Source organism: Lynx rufus, unplaced genomic scaffold (assembly GCF_022079265.1).
Source record: "Lynx rufus isolate CCGP_SWC_20201006 ecotype Redwood Valley unplaced genomic scaffold, mLynRuf1.p SCAF_2, whole genome shotgun sequence".
Taxonomy (NCBI): domain Eukaryota; kingdom Metazoa; phylum Chordata; class Mammalia; order Carnivora; family Felidae; genus Lynx; species Lynx rufus.
In genome coordinates, this window is record NW_025814834.1 from 78823590 (window position 1) to 78848677 (window position 25088).

At 39.4% G+C, this 25088-nt stretch overlaps 1 protein-coding gene across 2 annotated transcripts in view; it reads right to left on the reverse strand.

Annotated features, from left to right (window-relative positions):
* The window catches only part of FMNL2 (formin like 2), a 309457-nt gene that overhangs the window by 56834 nt on the left and 227535 nt on the right, over positions 1-25088 (reverse strand). For both annotated transcript variants that reach the window (XM_047085655.1, XM_047085654.1), the window contains exons 7-9: positions 10543-10651; positions 6334-6410; positions 4517-4610 (exon numbers count right to left, since the gene is read on the reverse strand). In XM_047085655.1, coding sequence (XP_046941611.1) covers positions 4517-4610; positions 6334-6410; positions 10543-10651 — 280 coding nt within the window. The remainder of the gene's footprint in view (positions 1-4516; positions 4611-6333; positions 6411-10542; positions 10652-25088) is intronic.

Genomic DNA, 25088 nt, shown 5'->3' on the forward strand with positions numbered 1-25088 from the left:
TCTGCTTCCTGATCCCTGGAAGATGGACCGGCCAGAGAAGACTTTCAGTAAATCAGATTAGTGTAATTCTTGTCTCATACAGTGAAATACATGCATGCTTTAGAAATGTAGCTCCCCGTTTGAGATCTGAGAAAATACATTGCTTATAGTTCACTGAGAGAAAGAACAAAGTACCCTTCCCTCCGAGTTGAAAATTTTTACCAGTGAAGGAATTATCCGGATGGTCTTGTGCTGAATTTATAATCCTATACCCTCAAATGTTCAAGAGGTTAGATTAGACGGGATTAAACTCAGAAGGATGCTGGAAGCACACCAAAATGTCTGCTCTCCTTCCTGCCCAATTTGGCCCATTGTAAATAAAACTTGACAGGCTTTCTTAAATCAACTTAATAATGTGTAGCATGAGTGCTTTCCAGTGCCCGGTAGCTAAACCACATCAGCTTTCTTAAGAAGCCTTCTAGAAAAAGGCCAAAAAAATAATGGCTACTGCCAAGAGTGTTGTGCACTGGAGCACTGGTGGCCTTGAGTGACTCATTTCACAAGGCTCCACCTCTCTATACTAGAAGGGCAGAAGTGGGAAGGAGTTAGGCCTTTAATAACCTAACTCAGGCCTCAGGCTTATTTGTTAAAGCCAGATGCTGTCATTTTGGAAGCAGATGAGAACACAGTTATAATCATTCTGGAATCCTGATGAATTCCAGGTGCACCTCCCAGCAGCCTGGGGGAGCTGGTAGCTCAAAACCCTCCAAGAGTTTTATTACTAGTATCATAGCAAGCTATTCCATTACAGAATCTGTGGGCCTTAGCATCTTTCCCTCTAATTTCAAACGGGAGCATTTTTGCCAGACTTTTGGAGATACTTTCTTAAAAGCAGTTTGTCAAACTTATCAAAGAATAGAATGCAAAAAAGTAGGAAGACTAAGAAAAGTTGGAAAGAGTAAGGTCTAGGTAGAAGACTTCAAGGTTCCTAAGGGAAACTGGATTAAATAGTGCTTATAACTCTAAAGTTGGGGCTAGTTCACGTCCTGCCCATAAGTGTACTTTTATGGCCTAGTGGATCACTAGCTATGGTCCATGGTATTTGGGAGAGAAGAAAAAGCATGATGAGAAACTCAAGAAGTGTTTATGGTGGCTAGGCTTCAAGGGCACACAGCCTGGGTCTAGCCACATTTTAGAAACGCTTGCCCATTTTCCAGGGCTGTTTCTCTAGGCTCCTTGTCAACCCTGTGCCTTTCTCAACATCCTTCCAATCAACCCTTTCTTCTGTACATTAGAGTCAGTTTCTGGTTCACGCAAACAAGACTCTGCACTAATGCAAATACCAACAGAACGACCTTTGCTTCGAAACGTTTTATTTTTTCTCCCTGTCGGGTAGGCCAACTGTTCAAAAACATACATTGCAATGCAACTAAGAAAGTATCGATTCAGACAAGATGGTAATACATCCCTCCACATGGCTAAATTAGTCAGTAAGTGAAAAAGAGATGACTCCTTGTTCTCACCCTGGTCTTCAATTCAGGACCATAAATTTTCATGAGGAGATGTTTCAACACCAAAACCAGATGTATTAATTCCTTTTATTTAGGGGAAAATTTTTTAAGAGAAAAGAATTCAAGGAGTACATGGTTGACTGAATGGTTTAGTCTTTACGTACACCTTACACTCACATTTTCAGGGATGTCATAAACCAGGCTTCGAGTAAGAATTCATTTATCATCAAATACATTGAGGTGATATATGTGCTTACTCATGGGACCTGCACTCCCATGAAAAGCAAGGCCTTGGGTTAATATTCTTCCTGCCATCAGCAATCATTAAATTGGAAGCACCTCCTCTTTTCCTAAAGTACATACTTCAGACATGTGGCAAAACTCTTGGCAAAAACACAGAAAAACAAACTTGTTGAGATTGTGAATTTCAATTGAAATGTGAGAAATTTAAGGAATCACACATAAAAGTCGATCAAAAGCTAAAAGATACCTTCCTTTAATTTACATTTGAATTAATTTGTGGTGGTCAAATAAGACAGAATGGATTTGTTGGCTCAAGAAGTAGAGAGGGAAAACATCCTGCTACATTCTTAAGACACATGGTCTTTAAATTTCCCTTTAGAATCTGGTACCATATTGCAGCAGTATGCTTGGCTGTGCCTTAACAATGATCAAAGCCCAAAGGGACTGGCTTTTCTATTGCACATTACTTTATCTGCAAAACAAGATACTGATGTCTGATGTGGAACCCCACGACTACTTTCCATCAGTCCTCCTGGTGAAAACAGGGAAAATCCCTTCATTTTTCTTTAGGAAGTGAATGGAATCCCAACTTACTAAAAGAGATAAAAAAGCTTTAAAAACAATCTTCTTGAAGGTAAAGACTTTTTGTTGGCCCTACTCCCTAGTATCCTACCTAGTACCTGCTATGGTACTCTCTCTCTGCCATGATCAGCTCAATACAGATTACTGTCACCCAAACCCTATCTGCACAAGCATCTGAAATCCTAAGTACAACTTTTCCTGATCAGGAACAGCTGCCTCCCACATCTCCCTAAACCCAGAAGATTCCACTGACATTTTTGCCAAAATGATTAAAGAATACACTATTAACTGTGATGTATGAGAAAATAAATTCCCTCACATAAAATAGGAGAAAAGAGAAAAGGAAGAAATTTAAAAGACTCTGGGCTGACAATGGCATTACATTAAAAACAAACAAACAAAAAAGGATCAATACAAATATGCTTTTCACCCTAAGACTGAACAGATAAATGGGTTGATGCTCTTTTGACATGGACACCTCCTTAAGGTTAATGCATGCCAAGAGGACACAGAGAACATGGCTCTTGTCCCTTTTCTTCCCTCATGGCATTGTTTCTCTAACATGCAAATGCCTGTCCAAGAAGAATCAATCTTAAACACCATCACTTATATAAGTAATTACAGAAATGAGGCAGATTCTGGTCAAAGCTTTTAAAATTCTAAGTCAAAACAGGGGTGCCTGGGTGGCTCAGTCGGTTAAGCGTCCAACTTTGGCTCAGGTCATGATCTCGCGGTCCCTGAGTTTGAGCCCCGCATCAGGCTCTGTGCTGACAGCTCAGAGCCTGGAGCCTGTTACGGATTCTGTGTCTCCCTCTCTCTCTGACCCTCCCCTGTTCATGCTCTGTCTCTCTCTGTCTCAAAAATAAATAAACGTTAAAAAAAAAAATTAAAATTAAAAAAATAAAATAAAAAATAAAATAAAATAAAATAAAATAAAATAAAATAAAATAAAATAAAATAAAATAAAATAAAATAAAATAAAATAAAAGTTCAGAATCAGGAGCACCAAATCATGGTCCTGGCTCTGCCACTCAACTAGCTATGTGACCACGGATAAACAAAATGTATTTAGAATTTCAGTTTAGTCTTCTAGAACATGTAGACATTAATACTTGTCTCATATATTCTCACAGAACCACGTGATTACATGTGTGCACCTAGGCATAGCACCTGCCATAGAGTAGGTCTTCAATAAATATTAGCAGGGTTTTATTCCAGAGGCTCCCAGGAAAAGATGAGCAAGAGTCTATAAGTCCCTCTTAAATCTGATTCTAATCCAGGAACATCTGGAATCAAATGGGACTGCCAGGATAAGCCACAATTTGGCTGACAGTCTTACTGAAGCCTGAGCTCCAAGTGCCTTTACTTATTTTTGTAATATCCCACCTCAAAGTAGCCTCAGATGTTAAGCACATACAAGGGGAGCCAACAGGCACTCTTTGGGGCCATGTAACCCCGCACTCTACCACCCAGTGATTATTTCAGTCATGATGTCTTGATACCGTGGGCCACAATCCTTGGTATCATATTATCTGTGTGCAACTGTTTCTTCTGTAGCCCTTTTAGTTTCCATTTTCAACCATGCAAGTCCCAGGGTTTACCATTTGCCTAGCAAAGGATCACCTGGTTAAGATTACAAACTGCTAAAATCAGTGTGTGTATTTATTTGAGAGGTTTCTGGTGGCATTCAGCATGGCAATGATAATGTATGTGATTTGGGGAAAATAGCTACGATTGAAGAGTTCATAAAATGTACACGGTGGGTGCTCAAGTATCAACCATAATGAAAACCACAGACGTTTAACAAAACATGTTTGCAAACTGTTTGCAAACTGGCAATTCCATGTTCTCCAAATGGAAATAGATCCTGCAAATAGTTTTTAACTTTTCTTGGAAATGAGACATCAAAGAAAGTTTAATGCATCCATTTAAGATATTTAGACTAAGTTCACTACTTCTCCCTCAGTGACGTCTTAGAAAATTAACTAGTCTACCCCGTAGGCCCCAAAATAAATAAAAAGGTAAACCATGGTGATCACCACTTATTGTGGTGATCATTTCACAACAGATACAAATATTGTACACCTGAAACTAATATATGCAATTATATCTCATAATAAAACATACACACAGAAAATGTAAATCATTCTGTTCAAAGATGTCCAAATATGTTTGTGTGAGCGAACTCCAAAGTATCCTACCTCCTTGAAGTTGTCAAATGCTGATAAAATGATTTCATGCCCGCCTCTGACAAGACAAACAGCTGCCAACAGTTCTAAGACAAGGGCTTTTGTTCTGTTGAAACAAGAAGAAACAAGCAAAAAAATAAAAAATAAAAAAATCAGTGAAGTAACATGATGAATCAACTCTCCTTTCCTTCCAAAATGGCTATGATAATAAAATAATTTGTTCATGTATGTTTCTTAAACTTTTACTAAGGTATATTTATATTAAAGTACATTTTTAAACTTTTACTAACTTCTATGTATGTGATTTATCTGAGGTACCAAAGTTGGAAGGAATGTTTCCCACTCCCAACATTTGAATTAAAATGACTCAATAATGAAAATTAATTCTGGGAAGATTAGCCTTTCACTTCTATCAGTGGGTGACTCAGTATGATATGTTTGAAAAAGTTTTATTGATAAGCTAAAGACAATTGGGAACTTGAGAATATTCAGAAAAACAACCATTGATTAAATACCTTCTTTGGTTTTAGAGTCAGAGAAGTAACATTTGCCTCCCAAATTCAAAATCTACTGAAATTAATGTCCTATTATTTCAAATCTGCTAATTGACAGATGGCGCCATAAAGATCCCCTGTGACAATGCAAGTTTTTGTCACCACTTCTTTATATGTAGGAGATCTGAAAGGAGCTGGATTACAGCGGTGCTAATACAAGAATATTTTCTCTGACTAAAGAAAAAAAATAAAATGCCATCTGAAGTATTTTTAGAAAGAAACCCTTGGCAATACAGTCTAAGTTGTCAAATACAACATCAAGAAGAGCATTGTTTTTTTCATAAGATCACTTCTGTATTTTTTTTTTTTTCCTGGAAAAAAGCTATTGCCAACCACTAAATAAAGACCGGCCTGATACCCACAATGTCAATTAGTTTAAGAAAAATGAATAACAGCTTCCCTGTAATAGTTGGCAGGGACAAAGAAGCAAGAAAACCCAGATTTCCTAATAAACTTAGGAAGCAATTGTAAATTTGCAAAAACTATTAATTAGGGGAAGTTTGAAATAATATTCAACATTTAAATAGGACTTTACAGTTTGCAATTCATTCCATGTCAGAAAGGATCTCATTTGAAATCAGAATTTTTGGTGGCATTAACCAGTGTTTCGATATATGGTCCATGCAGAGGTATCTGGTGAAGGGAGTAAGACTTGTGAAATGCGGAATCCCTCACCAAAATGTAAAACACATTATAGTAACTAAAATAAACTGATGAAAACAGGCTTCTAGGGATAATATGGGATGTGAATAATATGGCACTGGCTTTTAGAGGCAAGGGAGTAGAAGAAGCAATCCACGTGCACAGTTATTTTTGTTTTGTGTTTCTTTTTTTGTCTGGTAATAAAAACTACATACGTAAAGGCTGCCAAGTAAAGTGTAGACAAGGAAGAGTGGTTGCAGTTAGCTTTCAGCAGTAAGTGGTGTAGCTAAGTCTGTATGGAGGCTCTCCTGGCCCTAGTTCTAACAACCAGGCAAACTCATGCTCTCTACCAGATCTGGCGAAATTTTCAAGGATGCTAAAAACCAGGCCTAGAAAGAAGTGAAAGCTTGAAGAGAACAGTGAAGGGGTAATGTCTCCAGGTGCTCAACTCCACCACATGTACAACTGTAACTTCGCTGAGAAGAAAATTCTACACAGCCAAGGAGTGTACTGGCAATCTTAATCCAAAGAGGTACATTTGAAAGTTTCCAAACTCTAACCTGGCTAGATGTTGACCAGCCCTCTGCTTACGTTAGGTAGATTTATACTTGAACAATTACAAAGTAAGCTTACCTTGGATTCTTGTTGTTCAAGCTCAGTGCGATCTCATTGACAGCATGTGGATGAGACATGACCATGTTGAAACCATACTGAAATTAATGTGACATAGAGCATTAGAGAGAGTCAGCTTAGGGGGGACTGTCCATAGTGATTTTAAAAAAATAAGGAGAACTTGAAAATTCTACCTAAGGTAATTTATAGCATCACAAATCCATTTATGTTTCTAGCACAACAGTGCCTGAATGTATTTCTCTATGAAAAATTTTAGGAATCATGCTATTATCAAGAGACCATATTCTCATTCTTTATGACTGAACTATGTGTTTCCCTTTATTAAAATGCTGAAAAGGCTCCAGTCCAGTGATTCTCAATCTGGCTGCTCATCAAGATCATGTGGAAGAGGAAGAGTAAAAAAACAAAACAAAACAAAACAAAGCAAAAAAAACATAACACTGATTTTCCAGGATACACCTCAGGTCAATATACTTTGGCAGGCGAGAATTTTACCACTGAAACACCAATGCAATATACTTTGAATCTCAAGGATCTGAACATTTTTTAAGCTGACTTCTCTATGCAGTCAGGATTGACAACCACTGCTTCTCATCCCTTCTCTGGGCAATGGCCATCAGGACCAAAGCCTAGGAAGACCTGTCTTATCCTGAGGCATGTTAATTAAAGGAAGTAACAAGTTCAACAACAGGCTCCAGAATCACTCTTGGTTCTGATTTGAGGAATCATTCCTTCTCCTCCAAGCTCACTCTTAGTTCATGACTTTATTTCTCATTACCCAGAGAAAATATAAGGCATCAGAAAAAAAAAAAAAATCTTCTAAAAGCTCCCAACCCAATATCCATCCACCCACAGATCCACCACTTGCCTCCTCACCTTTTCCTGAAGAGGAACCCTCCCGGGCTCCAATCCAAGGCCACTCCCTCCAGGTAAGTCTTTGATACCCTTCCCAAGAAGAGCCTAGGCTCCAGCAATTCTCTCAGCCCTCATCATTATTTCTCCCTGATTCCTTAGCATAAAAACTCAACTTAAATGGTAACAACAACAGCAAAATCCCTCTTGACCCTACAACCTGTGTCTACCTGCTACCTTGTTTCTCTGCTAACATGGACAGCATAACTCCAAGCACTCATGGTCTCCTCCTACTGACGTCTCTTGCAATCACCTTAAGTTTTTATGTATTTATTTTGAGAGAGAGAGAGAGTGGGAGGGGCAGAGAGAGAGGGAGGGAGGGAGAATCCCAAGCAAGCTCCGCACTGCCAGCGTGGAGCTCGATGTGGGGTTGGAACCCACAAATCGCAAGATCATGACCTAAACCTAAGTCGGACACTTACCAACTGAGGCACCCAGGCACCCTGCGATCACTTTAATCAGGCATATCATTCCCACCTCTCCAATGAAACTGTTCATCCCAGAAATGCCAATGACCCACACTTTGCCAAGCCCATGGCCAATTCTCAGGGCTCATCTTGACACAGCAGCAGCATTGGTCACAGCTGAGCACTCTTTTCTCCTTCAAACTTCCTCTACTTGGCTCTTACCTCCCTGTCTACTCCTCAGTCTCTCTAGTTTTTCCTCATGTCTCTGACATTTAAACAGAATGCCTCAGGGTTCATATTTTGGATCTCTTTGCTTCTCTGTCTACCCCTGTTGATCTCATGCACTCCCCTGGCTTTAAACACCATCAATTAAATCCCAAATTTTTAACTCCAGCTCAGACTTCTGCCTTGAATTCCAGATTGACATAACCAACCACTTACTTAAGATCTCTATGTGGATGACTACACACATTTTTATTATTATTCTTTATTTACTTTTGAGAGATAGCGAGACAGAGCATGAGTTGGGGAGGAACAGAGAGAGAGGGAGACACAGAATCTGAAGTGGGATCCAGGCTCTGAGCTGTCAGCACAGAGCCTGACAAGAGGCTTGAACTCAAGAACCACAAGATCATGACCTGAGCCAAAGTTGGACACTTAACCGACTGAGCCACCCAAGTGCCCCGACTGCAGACATCTTAAAGGTAACATCCCTGAAACTTCGTTCTTAATCTAGTCTCCCAAATCCTGTAGCCTCCCCCATCTTAGTAAGGGTCCAAGACAAACACTTCAAGGCCACCCTCCACTCCTTACCACATATCCAAGTTGCCTTTACCATGAAAAGAAAACCAGAATCCGGCCACCTGTCATCATCTTTGCTCCCATAATCCTGGCCCATACCACCATCAACACTCACCTAAAACTAATGCAGCAACCTTCTAAATGGTCTACCTCCTTTCGTCTTTGGCCCCCAAGGTCAATCCTAAACACAGAAGCTAGAATGTCATGCTAAAATCAAGTATCAGATCATGTCACATTTTCCCTCAGAACTGTTCAATAGCTTTCCACTCACAGTAAAGACTGTATCCTTTCACTGGTTTATAAAGCCCTCCACAGTCAGGACCCCATGTTAACTTCAGATTTCATCTACCTCTCTTCTCCTTCTAACTTATTCTGATGCAACCAACCTGGCCTCCTTCTTGGGCTTTGATATTCGGATGCAGCCAACCTGGCCTCCTTCTTGGGCTTCGAGCACATCAGGCTTATTCCTGCCCCATGGCCTTTGCAGTCATCCTTTTTGCTACCTAGAATCTTCTTTCCCTAAAATCTCTCACCTTGTTTCCTTCTCCAAACTGCTACTGTGAAAAACTGCTACTTCTCCAGGACACTTTCCCAGTTGGCCTCATTAAAACTGAACACACACTGTCATCACTTCCCATTCTTATTTCCTGACTAGTTTTTTCACAGTATTAGTAACATTGCTCTGGAGCCCGTCTCCCTGGATTTAAATCTGATTCTACCACTTGCTGGCTAATTAAGTAAAACTTAATTTCTCTGTGTCTCAGTTTCCTTATCAGTAAAATGGGGATAGTAGTATTACTACTGTCATAGGACTGTTATAAGCTTTAAATTAAGTACCAGGCTTAAAAGCACTGGTCCTCTTAGGAAACATTCTAAGTGTGAGCTTTCGTTTCATCTCATCATCATTACTATTATTTCCAAAACTACGTGTTTTACCAATTTATTTATCACCTGTCACCCCTTTCATTAGAAAGTAAGTTCCCTGGAGCATTTATTCCCTCTGCCAAGAAGACGGTCTCTCTGGCAATGCTCAAAAAATATTGACTGACAGAAAAAATAAAATGTACGTTCTCCCTCTTCAATTCAGCACCCTTATGTTGGGCTTGAATTCTAATACCTTCTACCTACATGTTTACCTTCCTCTTCTGCTTAGACCCACCTTTAGCATCCCTACCCATGGATATCAAATCCTATTTTTATATTTGAATTACGTTTCTCTGATTCTTACTCCTGGTTCCACTTACCTAACTTAAACCCTATCGGGCACCAACTTCCACTTTGTTGTTAAAGTTAATCCAATTCACACGTTAAGCTGTCTCTCTCCCTGTTATGTTGGGGATAACCTGCATCACCATCACCTGGAGGAGGATCTACCCTTTCAACAAGAATCCTCCAGGCACTTCTTCTAAAGATTAAGAACCACTAAGCCCAACAGACAGTAACTGCAACTTCTCACCGTTTTACCATATAACCCTTTGAGGACCACTGACCAATGTTAAGAGTCTATTCACTCCTAATGTTTTTTTTTTAATTTTTTGTTTATTTATTTATTTGGAGAGAAAGAGACAGAGAGAGAGTACATGCACACACAAGCAGAGGAAGGGAAGAGGGAGAGGGAGAGAGAACCCCAAGCAGGCTCCACACTGTCAGCGCAGAGCCTTATGTGGGGCTCAAACCCACAAACCATGATTTCGTGACTTGAGCCGAAATCAAGAGTTGGATGCTCAACTGACTGAGCCACCCAGGCATCCCTCACTCCTAACATTCTAAAGTTGGTCCATTATAGCCCACAATCAGCGGCTTATTCTGTCATAAGTGGTCACAAACATTCACCAACTCATCTAAACAAGTTTATGACCGTAGGAGGAAAACATCTTCCCTCCAAGTACATCATAAAGGATGAATGCTAACTAAAATATAAAGGCAGTGAGTTAAATCTTGAGCATTAAAATGAACCAGACCCTTTTTCAGTTGAATTGCATTAAATCCTGACATTTATTTCAAAGAGAAATACAAAGAAACCAGAGAGGACAAGATCTGAATCTGACAGATTTTTCAGATTTTTTAAAGAATCAGAACACAAACATACCTGGTAATTCATGATGGCACGTAAACACATGATACAGACATGCACGTCGTCTTTCTTACTCACTAATCTTGAATTTTTCAGGGTTCTTCTGCTTGGCAAAGTATTATATCTACAAATAAAAAGGGAAACTTCCATGAAACTACAGGTTACCTTCTTAGCACAGACACAGCCACTTAAAAAATGGAAAGTGTTCCCTATCTTTATCTGCACCTAAGTGAGGATTACAGGCTGAAACCACCACCACAAATCCATCACCACAAAGCTATTTCCGGGGACTGCAAAACCTACATGATTCTGTGTACTGGTCACCATCGCATCAAGCCAGATACCATGGACAATGAAACTCAACTTCACTCACAGCATATAGCACATCAGATTGCACAGGAGATCCGCCAACAACCCCAGGCTCCCAATCAGGAAGCCAAGCTAGATTCGCAGAGGTGATCTCAAACAGCATGCATGCAGACTGCATTTGCAAACAAGCGAAGGGGTGAAGCCTTAGCTTATACCACCTAGACTGCCAGTCATCTGCCCCCAGTTTAACTGCACCTTCCCATTACTGCTCTCAGGAGTCCCTGTTACAGGAGTTTAAGGCTAGGCAAGGTCACACATTACCAGCTTTGATATCAGCTTGTGATGTTAGACTTTAACTGTACCCAAGACCTTAACAGTATACAAATGCCTCGACAGCCTGATCCCTCACCCAAAGCCCGGTATGGAAGCTGAAGCTTACATGGAAATGTGTTGGCATGTCACACGGTGAAGAGGTTTCAATGTTAAAACTCATTCTAGAGATCCTACATTGCTAAGCCTCAGTTCCCCTGTCTAGAGATTCAGCAGAGGCTGCAGGTAGTAAAGAAGCGGCAAGGTAAACACAGTGCTAGCGGACAAGTTAACAACGCCAAGAGCGTCAATGTGAGCTTTTAGTCAGTGCCCCCAAATACAGCTTTCTCTGCAACTCCAAGACCAACATAAAAGCCAATTTCAAAAATTGTCAACTACTCTCCCATAGAGTCAATGACAGAAATGATCTATAAAACATCAGCCCGAGGCCTGCCTTCTTCCTGAACTAATTAAAAAATTTAGAGGAAGTTATGATTAACGTTAACTGCTTTCAAAAGTCCCACAGGTGCAGGCTATGAATTGAACACTGAACCCGCAGGTCTGTCTGAAGCTATCCAGCTGAGCAGCCCTTTTAAGTCACTTTCTATTCAGAAACTATCAAACAGAGGACGATTTTTTTTTTCACATAAGCCTACTAATGAGCCAAATAAATTGGTGAAAAGCACTTCAATACGTCAACTTGCCTCCGTATACCTGAATGGATAAAATAGTTTGCTGATGGAAGTCTTAAGAAGAATGCTTTACTCAAGGGCTTTCCTGCTTTATTCACACTTAGAAATAAAAATGCAGCATGGAAGTTGGCCTAACAATTCACTTCTAGATGCAAAAACAAAGCTAAGGAAACAAATTCAGACTCGCGTGATAGTAAGGACACTTTCAACCTCTAAAATACACTTGCAAAATGTGTCCCTTCACCATAGCCCCAGCCTGAGCATGTCTGCTAACACACTTTATGGAGGTCTCACAGACATTGGTGTCTCTTTAAATAACAGCCATGCAGCCAACCTGACCCAAATGTCTGTGGTCTTCCTGGTCTCTTTCAGAAATTCTTTCCCCTCCTCTTTCTGAATTTATTTTAACCTGTTTTGCATTTCTTTATCGGCGTCACCTGTCAAGTATATCATAGCTGATGAGAGAGACGGTTGGCATTTTTAATTGAATGCAGTGGCTACCAGAGCACAATGAAGTTATCTGTGATTAAGTTGGAAAAAGAAAAAAGGTGACTTTCAAGGGAATCAAACATCCTTTACTAAATTATATTTACGTGCAGCCACGACTGCAGGAGATTCACTGACCAAAGCAAGGGACTCTTTAAGGATGATGGACAGGTCAGTGTGTGTTTCTGTATTACTTCCATATACATTTTAATGGTTCTGCCAAGTAGACCAAACATACACCTATAATGGTGTTTCCTAAGAGATGTAAAGCAACATAGCAAGTTCCTTCCTTTTACTTATTGATCCAGTTCTTCACCTTCAGGATTGTAATAGAACTCTAACGATTGAATATGTCTTTGTCATTACTTGTATTGGTAGAAACTAGCAAAAACAGATTAATTATAATATTCTGATTACAAAGTTAACACAAAGGCTTCTATTCACTGTAGTAGGTAGGTAATCTCAAATACACATTCTGGATCAATATTTAAAACGTATTTAATGTAAACAGTACATAAATACTCATCAATACTTAAGGAGCTTAAAAATATGTCAATAAGTAAAAACGTGTATCTGATTTGTTGATATTCTGTGTTTAAAAAATAGAGATTAGCTCTTTTCTAAAATATATGGCACTTGATCTACAATTTAGTTTTCTCCCATTTTGGGTTTATAGAAAACTAAAGAATTAAAGGCAACATTTGAACCTGTTGTGTTTAAAATCACTGCATCACTGTGTTTTTTAAAAATCACCAGTACAACCACTAACCAAAACAATCAGCACTGAAAGCTGAGAGAGATCCGTGCTATCATTTATTCCAATCTTCCCTGATACAGCTAAGAAAACTCAAGCCCAAAGAAACTACAACCACACAGCAAGTAAAAATCAAGAGACGAGACTTTAAGTGTCCTCACAGAGATGCAGGGCAGTGTCATTTTACAAGTTACAACTCATGGACAATCTGTCGGGTTATCATATGAAAAAGCTACTGCCTACAGCCATCTGTGCTGGCAAGTTCTTTGTCAAACGTTCGTATCAGTCATCCTGACAGCACTGGGTCCATACAGGCATTATCTACCCCACTCCCGGTAATTATTTCTCCAGGCAGGACTAAGGTTCAGTTTGCAAGGAACAGCAGCATCTAGGCATCTTTTTCAGAACACACGGGTCCACGCACTTGCTAAGCGGTTTTCTTTTTAAATCTTTATCCTCTATCACATATCAGAAAAGTGAAGATTTGTTTTAATAGGAAATCTTGCTCTATTTATTTTGGAATTGTTATTCTGAAAAAATTTTCTCCCATTAAGTAAATGCACCCCGATAAACGTCACAACTCTTTACCTCTGTAAATACAAAATATTCGTAAATAATTTAGGATCACATTGAATCTCTAAGGCTTGGTGTTAGGGGCTGTGCCATGGGTTCGCATGTACGTTAATCTACTCTCCAACATGCACTTTTTGTGGTATTTGACTACCTATTTAGGTAGATATTTGGTTCATTTGCCTTAAATATCAACTGAGTTACTTTTTTCTTTTTGGACAGTCTGAAATTCAGCTCCAATGTACAATATTGATAGAATACCCAAAAAAAACTGTCCCTGTGCAGCTGGTTTTAACAGATCTGTTTAACCGGTTGATGCTAAAATACCAAAAGAGTTAAGAATAACAATTTCTTGGATCCACTTAACCACAACAAGGACACTGGGACAAGGTAAGCAATCTGAAAGTACTGGCCTTGGGGTACTTGGGTGGTTCAGTCAGTTAAGCATCTGACTCTTGATTTCAGCACAGGTCATGATCTCACGGTTTGTGGGTTTGAGCCCCTCTGCACTGACAGTGCAAAGCCTGCTTGAGATTCTCTCCCTCTCTCTCTGCCCTTCCCCCACTTAGTCTGTCTCTCTCTCTCTCTCTCTCTCTCTCTCTTTCAAAACAAACACTTTTTGGGGCGCCTGGGTGGCTCAGTCGGTTGGGCATCCGACTTCGGCTCAGGTCATGATCTCGCGGTCCGTGAGTTCGAGCCCCGCATCAGGCTCTGTGCTGACAGCTCAGAGCCTGGAGCCTGCTTCACATTCTGTGTCTCCCTCTCTCTCTGACCCTCCCCCATTCATGCTGTCTCTCCCTGTCTCAAAAATAAATAAACGTTAAAAAAATTTAAAAAAAAAAAAAAACACTTTTTAAAAATTTATGAAAGTACTGGGGTGTCTGGATGGCTCAGTTGGTTGAGTGTCTGACTTTGGCTCAGGTCATGATCTCACGGTTTGTGGGTTCAGGCCCACATCGGACTCTGTGCTGACAACTTAGAGCCTGGAGCCTGTTTCCAGTTCTGTGTCTCCCTCTGTCTCTCCCCCGCTCACACTCTGTGTCTCTCTCGCTCAAAAATAAACATTAATTTTTTTTTTCATTTATAAAAGTACTGGGGTGCCTGCATGGCTCAGTCAGTTGAGTGTCCAACTTTGGGTCGGGTCATGATCTCATGGTTCACGGGTTCAGGCCCCGCATCGGGCTCTGTGCTAACAACTCAGAGCCTAGAGCCTGCTCCTGATTCTATGTCTCCCTCTGCCTCTCCCCCGCTCACACTCTGGTGCGCGCTCTCTCTCTCCCTCCCTCTCTCTCTCTCAAACATAAACATTAAAAAATTTGTTTTTAAAATTTATAAAAGTACTGGCCTCGATGAAGTAGTACATTTGTTGTGATGAGCACTGGGTATTGTATAGAAATGGTGAATCAAGATATTGTACACCTGAAACTAACATTACACTGTATGTTAACTAACTGAAATTTAAACAAAAACTTACAAATAAAATAAGAGTACTGGCCTCTGATGTTCTCCACCAGCCACAGGAAACCAAACCACATCTCTTGTTTGAGCTCCAAAGCTGGTTTTATTAAGCATCTCCTGTTTATGCTAAACTCTACTAAGTGTTAAGGAAAAATGAAAGACAATGAAAGATGCTGCTTTTGCCTTTAGGGCTCATCACTTAGTTTAGGATGCAACAGATGAGTATATTGACAGCCCCTGTATGAAGTGCTCCACCCCCAGCCCACCATTCTGTCACATGCACATCACAATGCACAAAATAGACTCAGCAGTACACACACCTGCGCAGCCCAAGATGGTAGAGTGACGACAGTCCCATCATAAAGGAGAACATTTTTTTCTGCAAAGTATCATACTTAAAATCCCCACAGAGTCAACCTTTCCTCAATCAAGCCCAATTTGACTGAGTTAATACAGACCTATTCCTGGTAACAGTCTTTAGGCAGATCAGAGGTTTTTTTCAACAGGGCTCTAATTCAAGAAGTAAATCTAAAAGGAATGGACAAATTGTAGGGAAAGCCTCATAAAGGTGACATGACAGTGAACCCAACTGAACAAGAACTATTAACAGTGCAGATGTAAAACATACCCACCTTGTGATCCTTGGATTCATTATTTTTGTTCATATTTTAAGGCTGCGTGTTACTTTCCATATAAAGAAGGGGGGGAGGGGGAAGCTGCACAAAAGCAAGTACTTATGGATGGTCTAGGTTTAGATCCCCATAAACACAGAGGGCTAACTAAGGATGTGATCATAATGCCTCTTCCACTTCAATCACCCTACAGAATGTTTCCCAAAAGGTCTCTTAGGTGGAGAGCTGGTCCTGCTCTACCCTCAAAAAGCAAAGTGTAACATTTCTGTGAGAAGCCCAAATTCCGCCACAACACATGTAACAAAACAAGTACCATCAGGGGTGCCTGGGTGGCTCAGTTGGTTAAGCGTCCGACTTCAGCTCACGTCATGATCTCATGGTCCATGGGTTTGAGCCATGTGCTTACAGCTTGGAGCCTGGAGCCTGCTTTGGATTCTATGTCTCCCTCTCTCTCTGCCCCTTCCCCACTCATCCTCTGTCTCTCTTTCTCTCTCAAAAATAAACATAAAAAAATTTTTTAATAAAAAAAAAAGTATCATCAGAAAAACTGGGCTTTGAAAAAAATCTTGTTCCCTCGTGCCAAATGTCCACCTGGATGCCAATAAGGCTGAATACAATGATTAACAGTTTCCACAGAAAAAAGGATGAAGGGAACTGATTAGTGCCATGCAAAACTCCACCAAATGTATGAGTTACACCGATTCCCTTAGGCTGAGTTGGAAAATCCCAGCAATAATCAGTTACCAATTAAAAACTCAGGCAGCTTGAAACTAGTCACCACAACCAAACGTTGTATGCACAGGTGCTGGTGCACAATCACGTTGACACACGTCAATAAGATTCCATATACCACAGTTGAAAGAACAGCAGATAAGGGAGCCTGCATCCGGTTCATGCTGCGGGCCTTCAGGCTAAGCCATGTGCACCTTACACAAGCACTGATCACATCTTAGTTTAGCTCTTTGAAAAAACTTTCCACAAAGACCTGAGCTTTACAAGGATTAAATGGGTGAGTCAGCAGGAGATGTGGGTGCTTCTGTGGTAATCTAATAGACTTGGTACATGTACCATTATAGAATTCTACACAGTGAAACCAATTACTACAATATTTCCTTCCTCAAGTTATTACGAAACTTCATATAAAACAGACTCAACAGAGCCAACCGAAGACTATCCCTCTGGTTCACTGTGGTTATATTTAAAAGGCCCCAGTGAGAGGCAGCACTAGTTTTCTCCTGGTTTCCTCCTATGAGCCTTACTCCTGTCTCTAATGATCCCAAATTCTGTCAAGAACGAATGGTACAAGTTCCCTTAACAGAGGCTTAAAATCAGCATCTTCCCTAGTTCTCAAATCTCACAGTAAATACATCAGAGCTTAATCTAGGAAAAGGAGGAAGAGGCTTGGAAGGAAGTTCATTTCCATTCTTCCCCCCTGCTGGCTGCCAGGCTGATGGTTTTCCCTGTGATTATGGAGCTCCTGGTTTTCAAGGCTACTGTGGAACTGGGGAGGGGGCCGGGGGGCTTGGTCAGGGTAAGTGAAATGCCACAAAGCCAGCTGTTCCTACCAAGATTGAGTCATTTTTCCTAAATACATGCTCCCCAGATTGCTGCAGGACTAGCTAATTCCTGGAATTCTGGGGGAAAAAAATGGTTTCTGGCATATTTAGCCAGTTTCCTCATTGTTTTTATGGATGACTGCATTGAAAGAGTCCTGACTCCCTCATTTTCACTGACATCCATATCAGACATTTAGAGATCATTTTCTGCCCAATGAAGTCATTCTGAGCATGTGTCACTATTCCTTCAAGTTAATGGGAGCAGGTCTAATGAAGTCCTAAAACAATCAGGTCTCCAGGTCTCTCTGGTGACTCTGGACAGCTTCCCGGAGACATAAGGGTTGGAGAGAACTCCTTCAGATTCCAGAGGAAAAAACAAGAGAATAAACTATTTAATGGAGGGACTGTGAACCAATGCCTGCACCACTGGAGCGCAGTACCTAAATGTAGGCTGTCCTGAGAACCTTTCTTCCCCACTTCAGGCAAGCAGTGCTCTGGGGCTCTGGATGCCTGGATACAAAAGATGATTTCCCAGAGGCAGAAAACAGCTCCCCGTCCAATTTTTGGAGTTCCTACCATTTATAGAACAAAGAAATGGGAGATGAATATTTAGACATTTTTTTTTCGAGGTCTCAAGAATTTTAAGGAAATCCTGTCTTCTGAGAAGTCATTTTGACCAAAACCTTGTAGCAAACTAACACCACCAAATTTCTCAGACCCTTTTCATCAGCTTTGAGAACTGTCTGCTATTCTGTCAAGCACTGAACTCAAACCTAAATGTTACCCTAGCATTTGAAGAAGACACACTGTCTTGGAAAAACTGCCAATTGGAATTCACAAAATTCTGTGAATATGGACAGAAACAGATTACAAAACCGACTTAAGACCAAAACCCAAGAGAACTGACTCTAACCATTTATATTAATTATATGCACCAGTAGTTATATATATGTATACAAAATAAGAAGGTACAAGTCAAAGTTAGTATGAGTAATAAGCATTTAAAAACCAAGCAATTTCTAGATATGTTTTAAGAAACCTATACAAACATTTCCTGTTTAATACTACGGTGACAACTGCCATCTGAACCACCTACTTCATGTGCAGCAATGAATGTGCTGAGAGGCAGGTGGTGAGCATGTCAACCTGCAGAGCAGTGACAGCAGGTCCCATGGGGAAAGAGGGTATTTGGTTCATTCTATTTATTTTTAAGAAACAGATTTTTTTTTTTTAAGTTTGTATTTGAGAGACAGTGTGCATGCACAAGTAGGGTAGGAGCAAAAAGACAGAATCCCAAGCAGGCTCCACATGGTCAACACAGAGCCCCGTGTGAGGCTCAAATTTGTGAACCACGAGATCATGACCTGAGCCAAAACCAAGAGTTGGACACTTAACCTACTGAACCACCCAGGCACGCCTCTGTGGGGCACGTGACTCTTGATCTCAAGGACTTGAGGTCAAGCCCCACCAACTGAGCCATGCAGGTACCCCAAGAAAGTATTTACTTCAAAAGCTCTTCAGAATGACTGATGAGTGAGCTCCAATCCATTGACTGATACTGTTAAGAAATGACCAGGCAAGTAAAACCTGAATTTTTGACTCCAAAAAAGAATGACAAGGCCAGCAAAGAAAACCTAGGAAAGTAAGGATCTTGGAATCTGCGTGGCTACAAGTTAGACACACAGGAATTTTTCTTGCCAGACACATGTTAGTAGCCTGAATTACATGTTAATGCTTCTTAGACTTCTGGTTGGAGTCATGTTTTGCCACCCTTAAACGACGACTCATTGTAAGAGTTTAAAAAGGAAGCTATATTAAGTGTGAACTAGTGTCTCATGTTTAAGAATCTAACAAACAAGTTGGACTACATCAAACTAAAAAGCTTCTGCACAGAAAGGAAACAGAGTTAAAAGGTAACCTACAAAATGGAAGAAAATAGTTACAAACCATTAATGCCTAAAACATACAAAGAACTCCACTACTCAATAGGAAAAAAACAAAAACAAAAACAAAAAAACCCAAAAAACCAATAACCCAATTAAAGAATGGGCAAAGGACTTGAATAGACATTTCTCCAAAGAAGACATACACATGACTGACAGTATCTAAAAAGATCCTCAACATCACCAGTCATCAGGAAAATACAAATCGAAACTACAATGAGATCTCAGCTAACCTCTGTCAGGATAGCTACTATCAAAAAACAAACAAACAAACAAACAAAACAAGAGATAACATGTGCTGGCAGTGATGTGGAGAAATTAAAGTCCTTATTCATTGTTTGTGGGAATATAAATTATACAGACACCAAGAAGAACAGTATGGAGTTCTCAAAAAGTTAAAAATAGAACTACCGTAAGATCCAGCAACCTCACTTCTGGGTATTTATCCAAGAGAATGGAAATCAAAATCTGCAAGAGATATCTGCACACCTGTATTCATTGTAGCATTATTTATAATAGCCAAGATGTAAAAACAATCTAAATGTCCATCAACAGATGAATACATGAAGAAAAGAAATAGGAATTATGTGACATGATAGAGGTGTTAGCAAATGCTACTATGGCAACCATATTGCAATATACAAATTTTTCAAATAGTGTTGTACATTTGAAACTTACACATTATAAAATTTTATCTCAATAAAAAATTATTTCTCTCTCTCTCTCTCTCACACACACACACACAATATTAAGCCGTGACACAGAAAGGATGAGGAACTGTTCCAAGTTCAAGGACACTACACAGACACAACTACTAAGCACAATAAATGATCCTTACATTGGATCCTGGACAGGGTTTGGGGAAAAAAAAAATGTTATGAAAGACAGTAGGGTAATAGATGAAACTAACAGATTGGACTAAGAAACAGTGTCCATATTAAAACATTCTTATTTTGAGAATTGTACCATGGTTATGTAAGAGAATCCTTGTCTTAGGAAATCTACACTAAAATATTTAGGTGTAAAAGGGCACAATTCTGTAACATGCTTTCAAGTGGTTAAAGGTGTGTATGTTTACAAAACAAGTGTGCAAGGAATAAATGGATAAATGTTAATTCTTGAATCCGTATAAAGAGCATAAGACAGATCACTGTACTATTATTACATTTTTTAAACTATATCAAAATAAAAAGTAAAAAAGAAATGTAAGATGTAAGCACATACAATGGAATATTATTTAGTCTTTAAAAAAAAAGGGAAATCCTGCAATGGGCAACAATATGGATGAACCTTGAGGATATCCTGCTAAGTGAAATAAGCCAGTCCCATTAGGAAAGACGCTGTATGAGCCTATTTAAATAAGGTATCTAAGACAGTCATGCTCTTAGAAGCAGAGAACAGAATGGTGGCTGCCCGGGGTTGGGTGGAGGGGTGTACTGGGAATTGTTAATCAATGATAATGAAGTTTCAGTTACACAAGATAAATAAGTTCTAGAGAGCTACTATACATTGTGCCCATAGTTAACAATACTGCATTGTACACTTAAAAATGTTAAGGGGATAAGGTCTCATGTTAAGTGTTCTTAACAAAATAAAAAAAAATAATAAAAGTGGTATGTTAAAAAAAAAGAGGTGATAAGCTTAAGAATGAAGGACACACAGCATGTCTGATAATTCTGGAAGTACAGGGGAAAGAACACTACTTCTGGACAAAAGCTGGATGTGATCAATGCTAGATATGTTCAGAGATCTATCTGCAAAGCACCAAGTACTCAGTCAAGACAAGCTGCTGCTCACCCAGTGATACCTTGAAATAAGTCGGATCAGAATTTACTGTTTTAACATATACTTACTTCTAGACATGGAGACATATTCTTGTATGTGGGTTGGTGTACACGTCTGTCTCTCCCTGTGACCTTGTATTATCCACAGACAATATATTACTGTGGAACCTTGAATGAGTGTTTCCTGAACTGACCTAAACCAGACTTTCCCAGAGTCTGGCAAAAAAATGTTTTTCAAAAGTCTGTAGACCTTTCTTGCCAACATGTGTGAAGTCTGTAATATCGAAGTCCTAATGGCAACAGGAAAAAGAAAGGGTATATTCTCTCACAAAAAGTATTTTCACACAGTCTAACTATTCAGATACCAAACTAATATCTACCTATAAATAAAGAACAGTAATTAGAACTTCCTTGGAAGCTAAGGTAAGGTTTCAACCCAATAGGGCTGCAATGCCAACTGGGTATGTCACACGATTTGACCTAATTTTACTAGTCTTTTATGGTTCCAAGGTCTGGGCTTAATATAACTTTACCAAGATTTGGGGTTTTAGGTTTCCTCACTTACTCTTCAGACATGACATCACTTGGGCATATTTCTTCTATCAATTAACCTCATAAAATATATGATGCTGAAAAAAGTGAAACAAGCACTTTCTGACGGTCTCCACAGCCAAAAGAAACAGAGTGCAAACAGTTGAATCCAGATAGTTCAGAGTGGAGGTGAAGAGAGAAGAGGAAACAGAGGGGAGGGCAGAGGGAGTCAGAAATACCCAAATCTCCTAATGGACCTTTTTAATTACTTTTTGAAATTTTCTGTTTGCCTAGACTTCCTACAGGACCAGCTGACAAGACAGAACCTATGAATCAAAAGATCTCCATACATGCTTTCCGAACAGAGTAAGTGGGCAAACAGCCTGCCAACCCACTATATGAATGGAGAGCCTTATTTGTCTGAATCTTCTAAGCTTTCATTACATTCCCTCTGACAAAGGTATTTGCCATTGAGTTACTAATTAATTCATCTATATCCCTATGTGAAAAGTGTTCAAGGAAACCATCTATCTCCTGTGACCTTTAAATAGAAATATTTCTATGTTTGTTCCAAATCACCCCTGCTTTTCATAAACCTTCAATAGATCATTGCCAATGAGCTAAAATGATAATTCCATACCCTGGCCTTCAAAATATTACATAAACTGCTTCTAAACTGCTTCCAGCCAGACTCATCTATTCATTGTTTCCTAAACAAACCATGTGGTCTTACCACTGAACCACTGCCCATACCACTCTCCCTCCTTCTCCCCTTTCAGAGTCCCTCCTCCAAGTCTTACTCACTGCTCTTTCACATCCAGACCACATCATGAATCTTTCCTAGGTTTTACTGTTCACTCTGGCCTCCATACACTGGTGTTGGTTATACTCATATGACACTTAACATAGGTCAGTGTGCAGGAGCACACACATACACATGTTTTCTCAATCAAATCATAAAGACATCTGACACAGAAGTCAGAAGACTGATTATAAACCCTGGCTCTGTCACTTACTAGGTATGGATAACTTCTCTGAGTCCCAGCTTCCTCATCTGTAAAATCAGGCTAATAGTCCTTGAATACCCGCCCCCCAAAATTCATGAAGATTTAATGATGTAAGCATGAAAATGTCCTTTAGTAACCATGAATCTTATACAAATAGTTTATGTATCTTTCTGTATCCTCAGCACTTTGGCAAAGCACCATTCACCTGTTAAGTATGTGGTTAAGTCTTGCTGATGAAGGTCCTGGACCACAGCTGTAGGAAGTTCCTGCGTCATCTTCAAATTTTCCCCTCAACCCTATATGGTTAACATGGACTGTCCGCTCACTATGGAGCCAAGTTCTTTACTATCATAACATGTGAGGGAGGTCCCAGACCCTATCATATGTAACAGAGTACCTGTGAGACAGATCCCCAACAATGCATTGGTCAGATGACTTCCAGATCATAACCTCTTTCAATTGGTCTTCCATTGGAGAAAAGACCCAATGAAGAGGTGGAACAAGTGAGATAAATGTTTCTCATAGTGGAAAACACTTGACAAATCTGCTTGTATGGTGCACCACAAGCTATAGAGCTATCATCAATTTCACTAGCAGGGCCATTAATATCAGCTCCTAGCTGAAAAGCTGAAATGTACATTCTTAATCCAAGTACGTTTTTCTTTATTTACAACTTCAAATAAACAAAGCAATACAAAAACCTGAAACACAGTAACCCAACACCTTCACTTGTTTCTCTTACAAATTGTGCTGAAAAGTAAAATTGGAAGTCTGTAGTTGCAGATTATTTTTATAAAGTCTGCAAATTTAGAAAGTATTTTACAGATAGTTATATAGATACTGCATTCTGGAACCTTAGATCTTCAGAACAAAAGTCTATCAGGTTAAGGAGTATCTTGAACATTTCTCTTCCCTCAGAAATAACATTCGAGTATTGCCTTTAACAAACATCTCATTTTTTTTCTCCTCCTCCTTTACTCTTTCTTTTTTGCCTTTTTTATCTTACCTTTTTACTTTTATTCTTTACTTTCCTCTCTTTCTCTCCTTCTAAATTCAGTGTTAATGAAATTTTCAAACAGTATCCACTATCTGATGAACAGAGAGAACTCTCAGGCTTTGAGAACATTTTTTTTAACCTATTTTTATTTGTAATTTTCCCCCCTTTAAGTTGGACTCTATGGAAATAGATTAGATTTTCCAGTATCTTTCCATATGGAAAGTTTTAATACATGCAGTCAAGGAGAAGAACTACTTCTAGAACAAAATACAGATTACAACTCTCAATAATGAAGACTATAAAATACTATAAAAAAACCTGAGTTGATTTTGTGTAACTTGAGGGCAGAAGAGGAAAGAGAAAAGAGAATAACGATCATTTTAGAAATTACATCCCTAATTTATATAAACTAGAAAATGAACAGAACACTGTTCTTCTTGTTCTGAATCAAGGTAAAAACTGCTTTAGCTTCTAATTATACAATTAAGAGATCTTTTTTTTTTAATCTAATACTATAATGGTTTAAGAGGTTACATGATTTTCTTCCCCCAACAATTAAAATTGAAGGTAAAGCTCTACTATTGAAATAAAAGAACTTGTAAGAGCTTCAAAGCTTCTTCCAGAATACCTCCTACTTTTCACGCAAACTGGTACAGAGTTGGTGTTCCCATATATTTAAATAACATCAGGAATACTGCTGTGGACACAAGTATTTACTGCAACAAAGCCAAATCAACTACATGGGCCATTGGTCCATGCGTGGAAATAGGTCTGCAGGAACTAGGTAACTCCTTGAACAATAAGGTCTTAGCTCAGTGCCTCATCAACAAAAAGTGTTCAAATAACCACATATGAGATCTCTTCCAGATTCCAACTTTGCTGTTTCTACTAATGATTCTATTTCTCTTCTAATCAATCATACACAAAATTTTCTCTTTACCACTTTGACCACCAAGTCAATTCTGGAACATCTTCATACTTGGCCTTTGCTCTATGTTCTAAGTTCTCAGGTACCTCCTTTAGAGGTCCAAGCATCAGCTATCTGTTCCTCCAATCAACACCCAGTGCATTCACTAGACCCTACGCGCTCAAAAAGTTCAACTACCTCATGTGTTTTCCCATTCTGCTGCCTACCAGATAAAACCCAAACTCCAAAATTCAAGGTTCTTTGTTAGGTGGCGTCTGATTCATAGGTATATACTACATGTATTTTACATCAGTTCTAAAACATCGTACCAACAAAAATCTGAAAAAAGCTTACTCATAATCTCGCCTTTGGTGAAAAACAGTCACTATTTTCATTTGATAAACTCTTTTTCAATGCCTTCCCATCTGCACGTAGGCGAAAATGAAATCATATAAATGCAGAACTTTTTGTCTGACTCTTGTCCTTTGTTTAGAAGTTACTTTTTCATGTTTCTATGTAACTTGTTTGTAATAGCTAAGCTATACTGATCATTTATGTTGACAGCATATTGATGAGGGTCTCCAGTAGCTCCTCTGGCATCTTTGCATGAAGTAGAAAAAGGCACA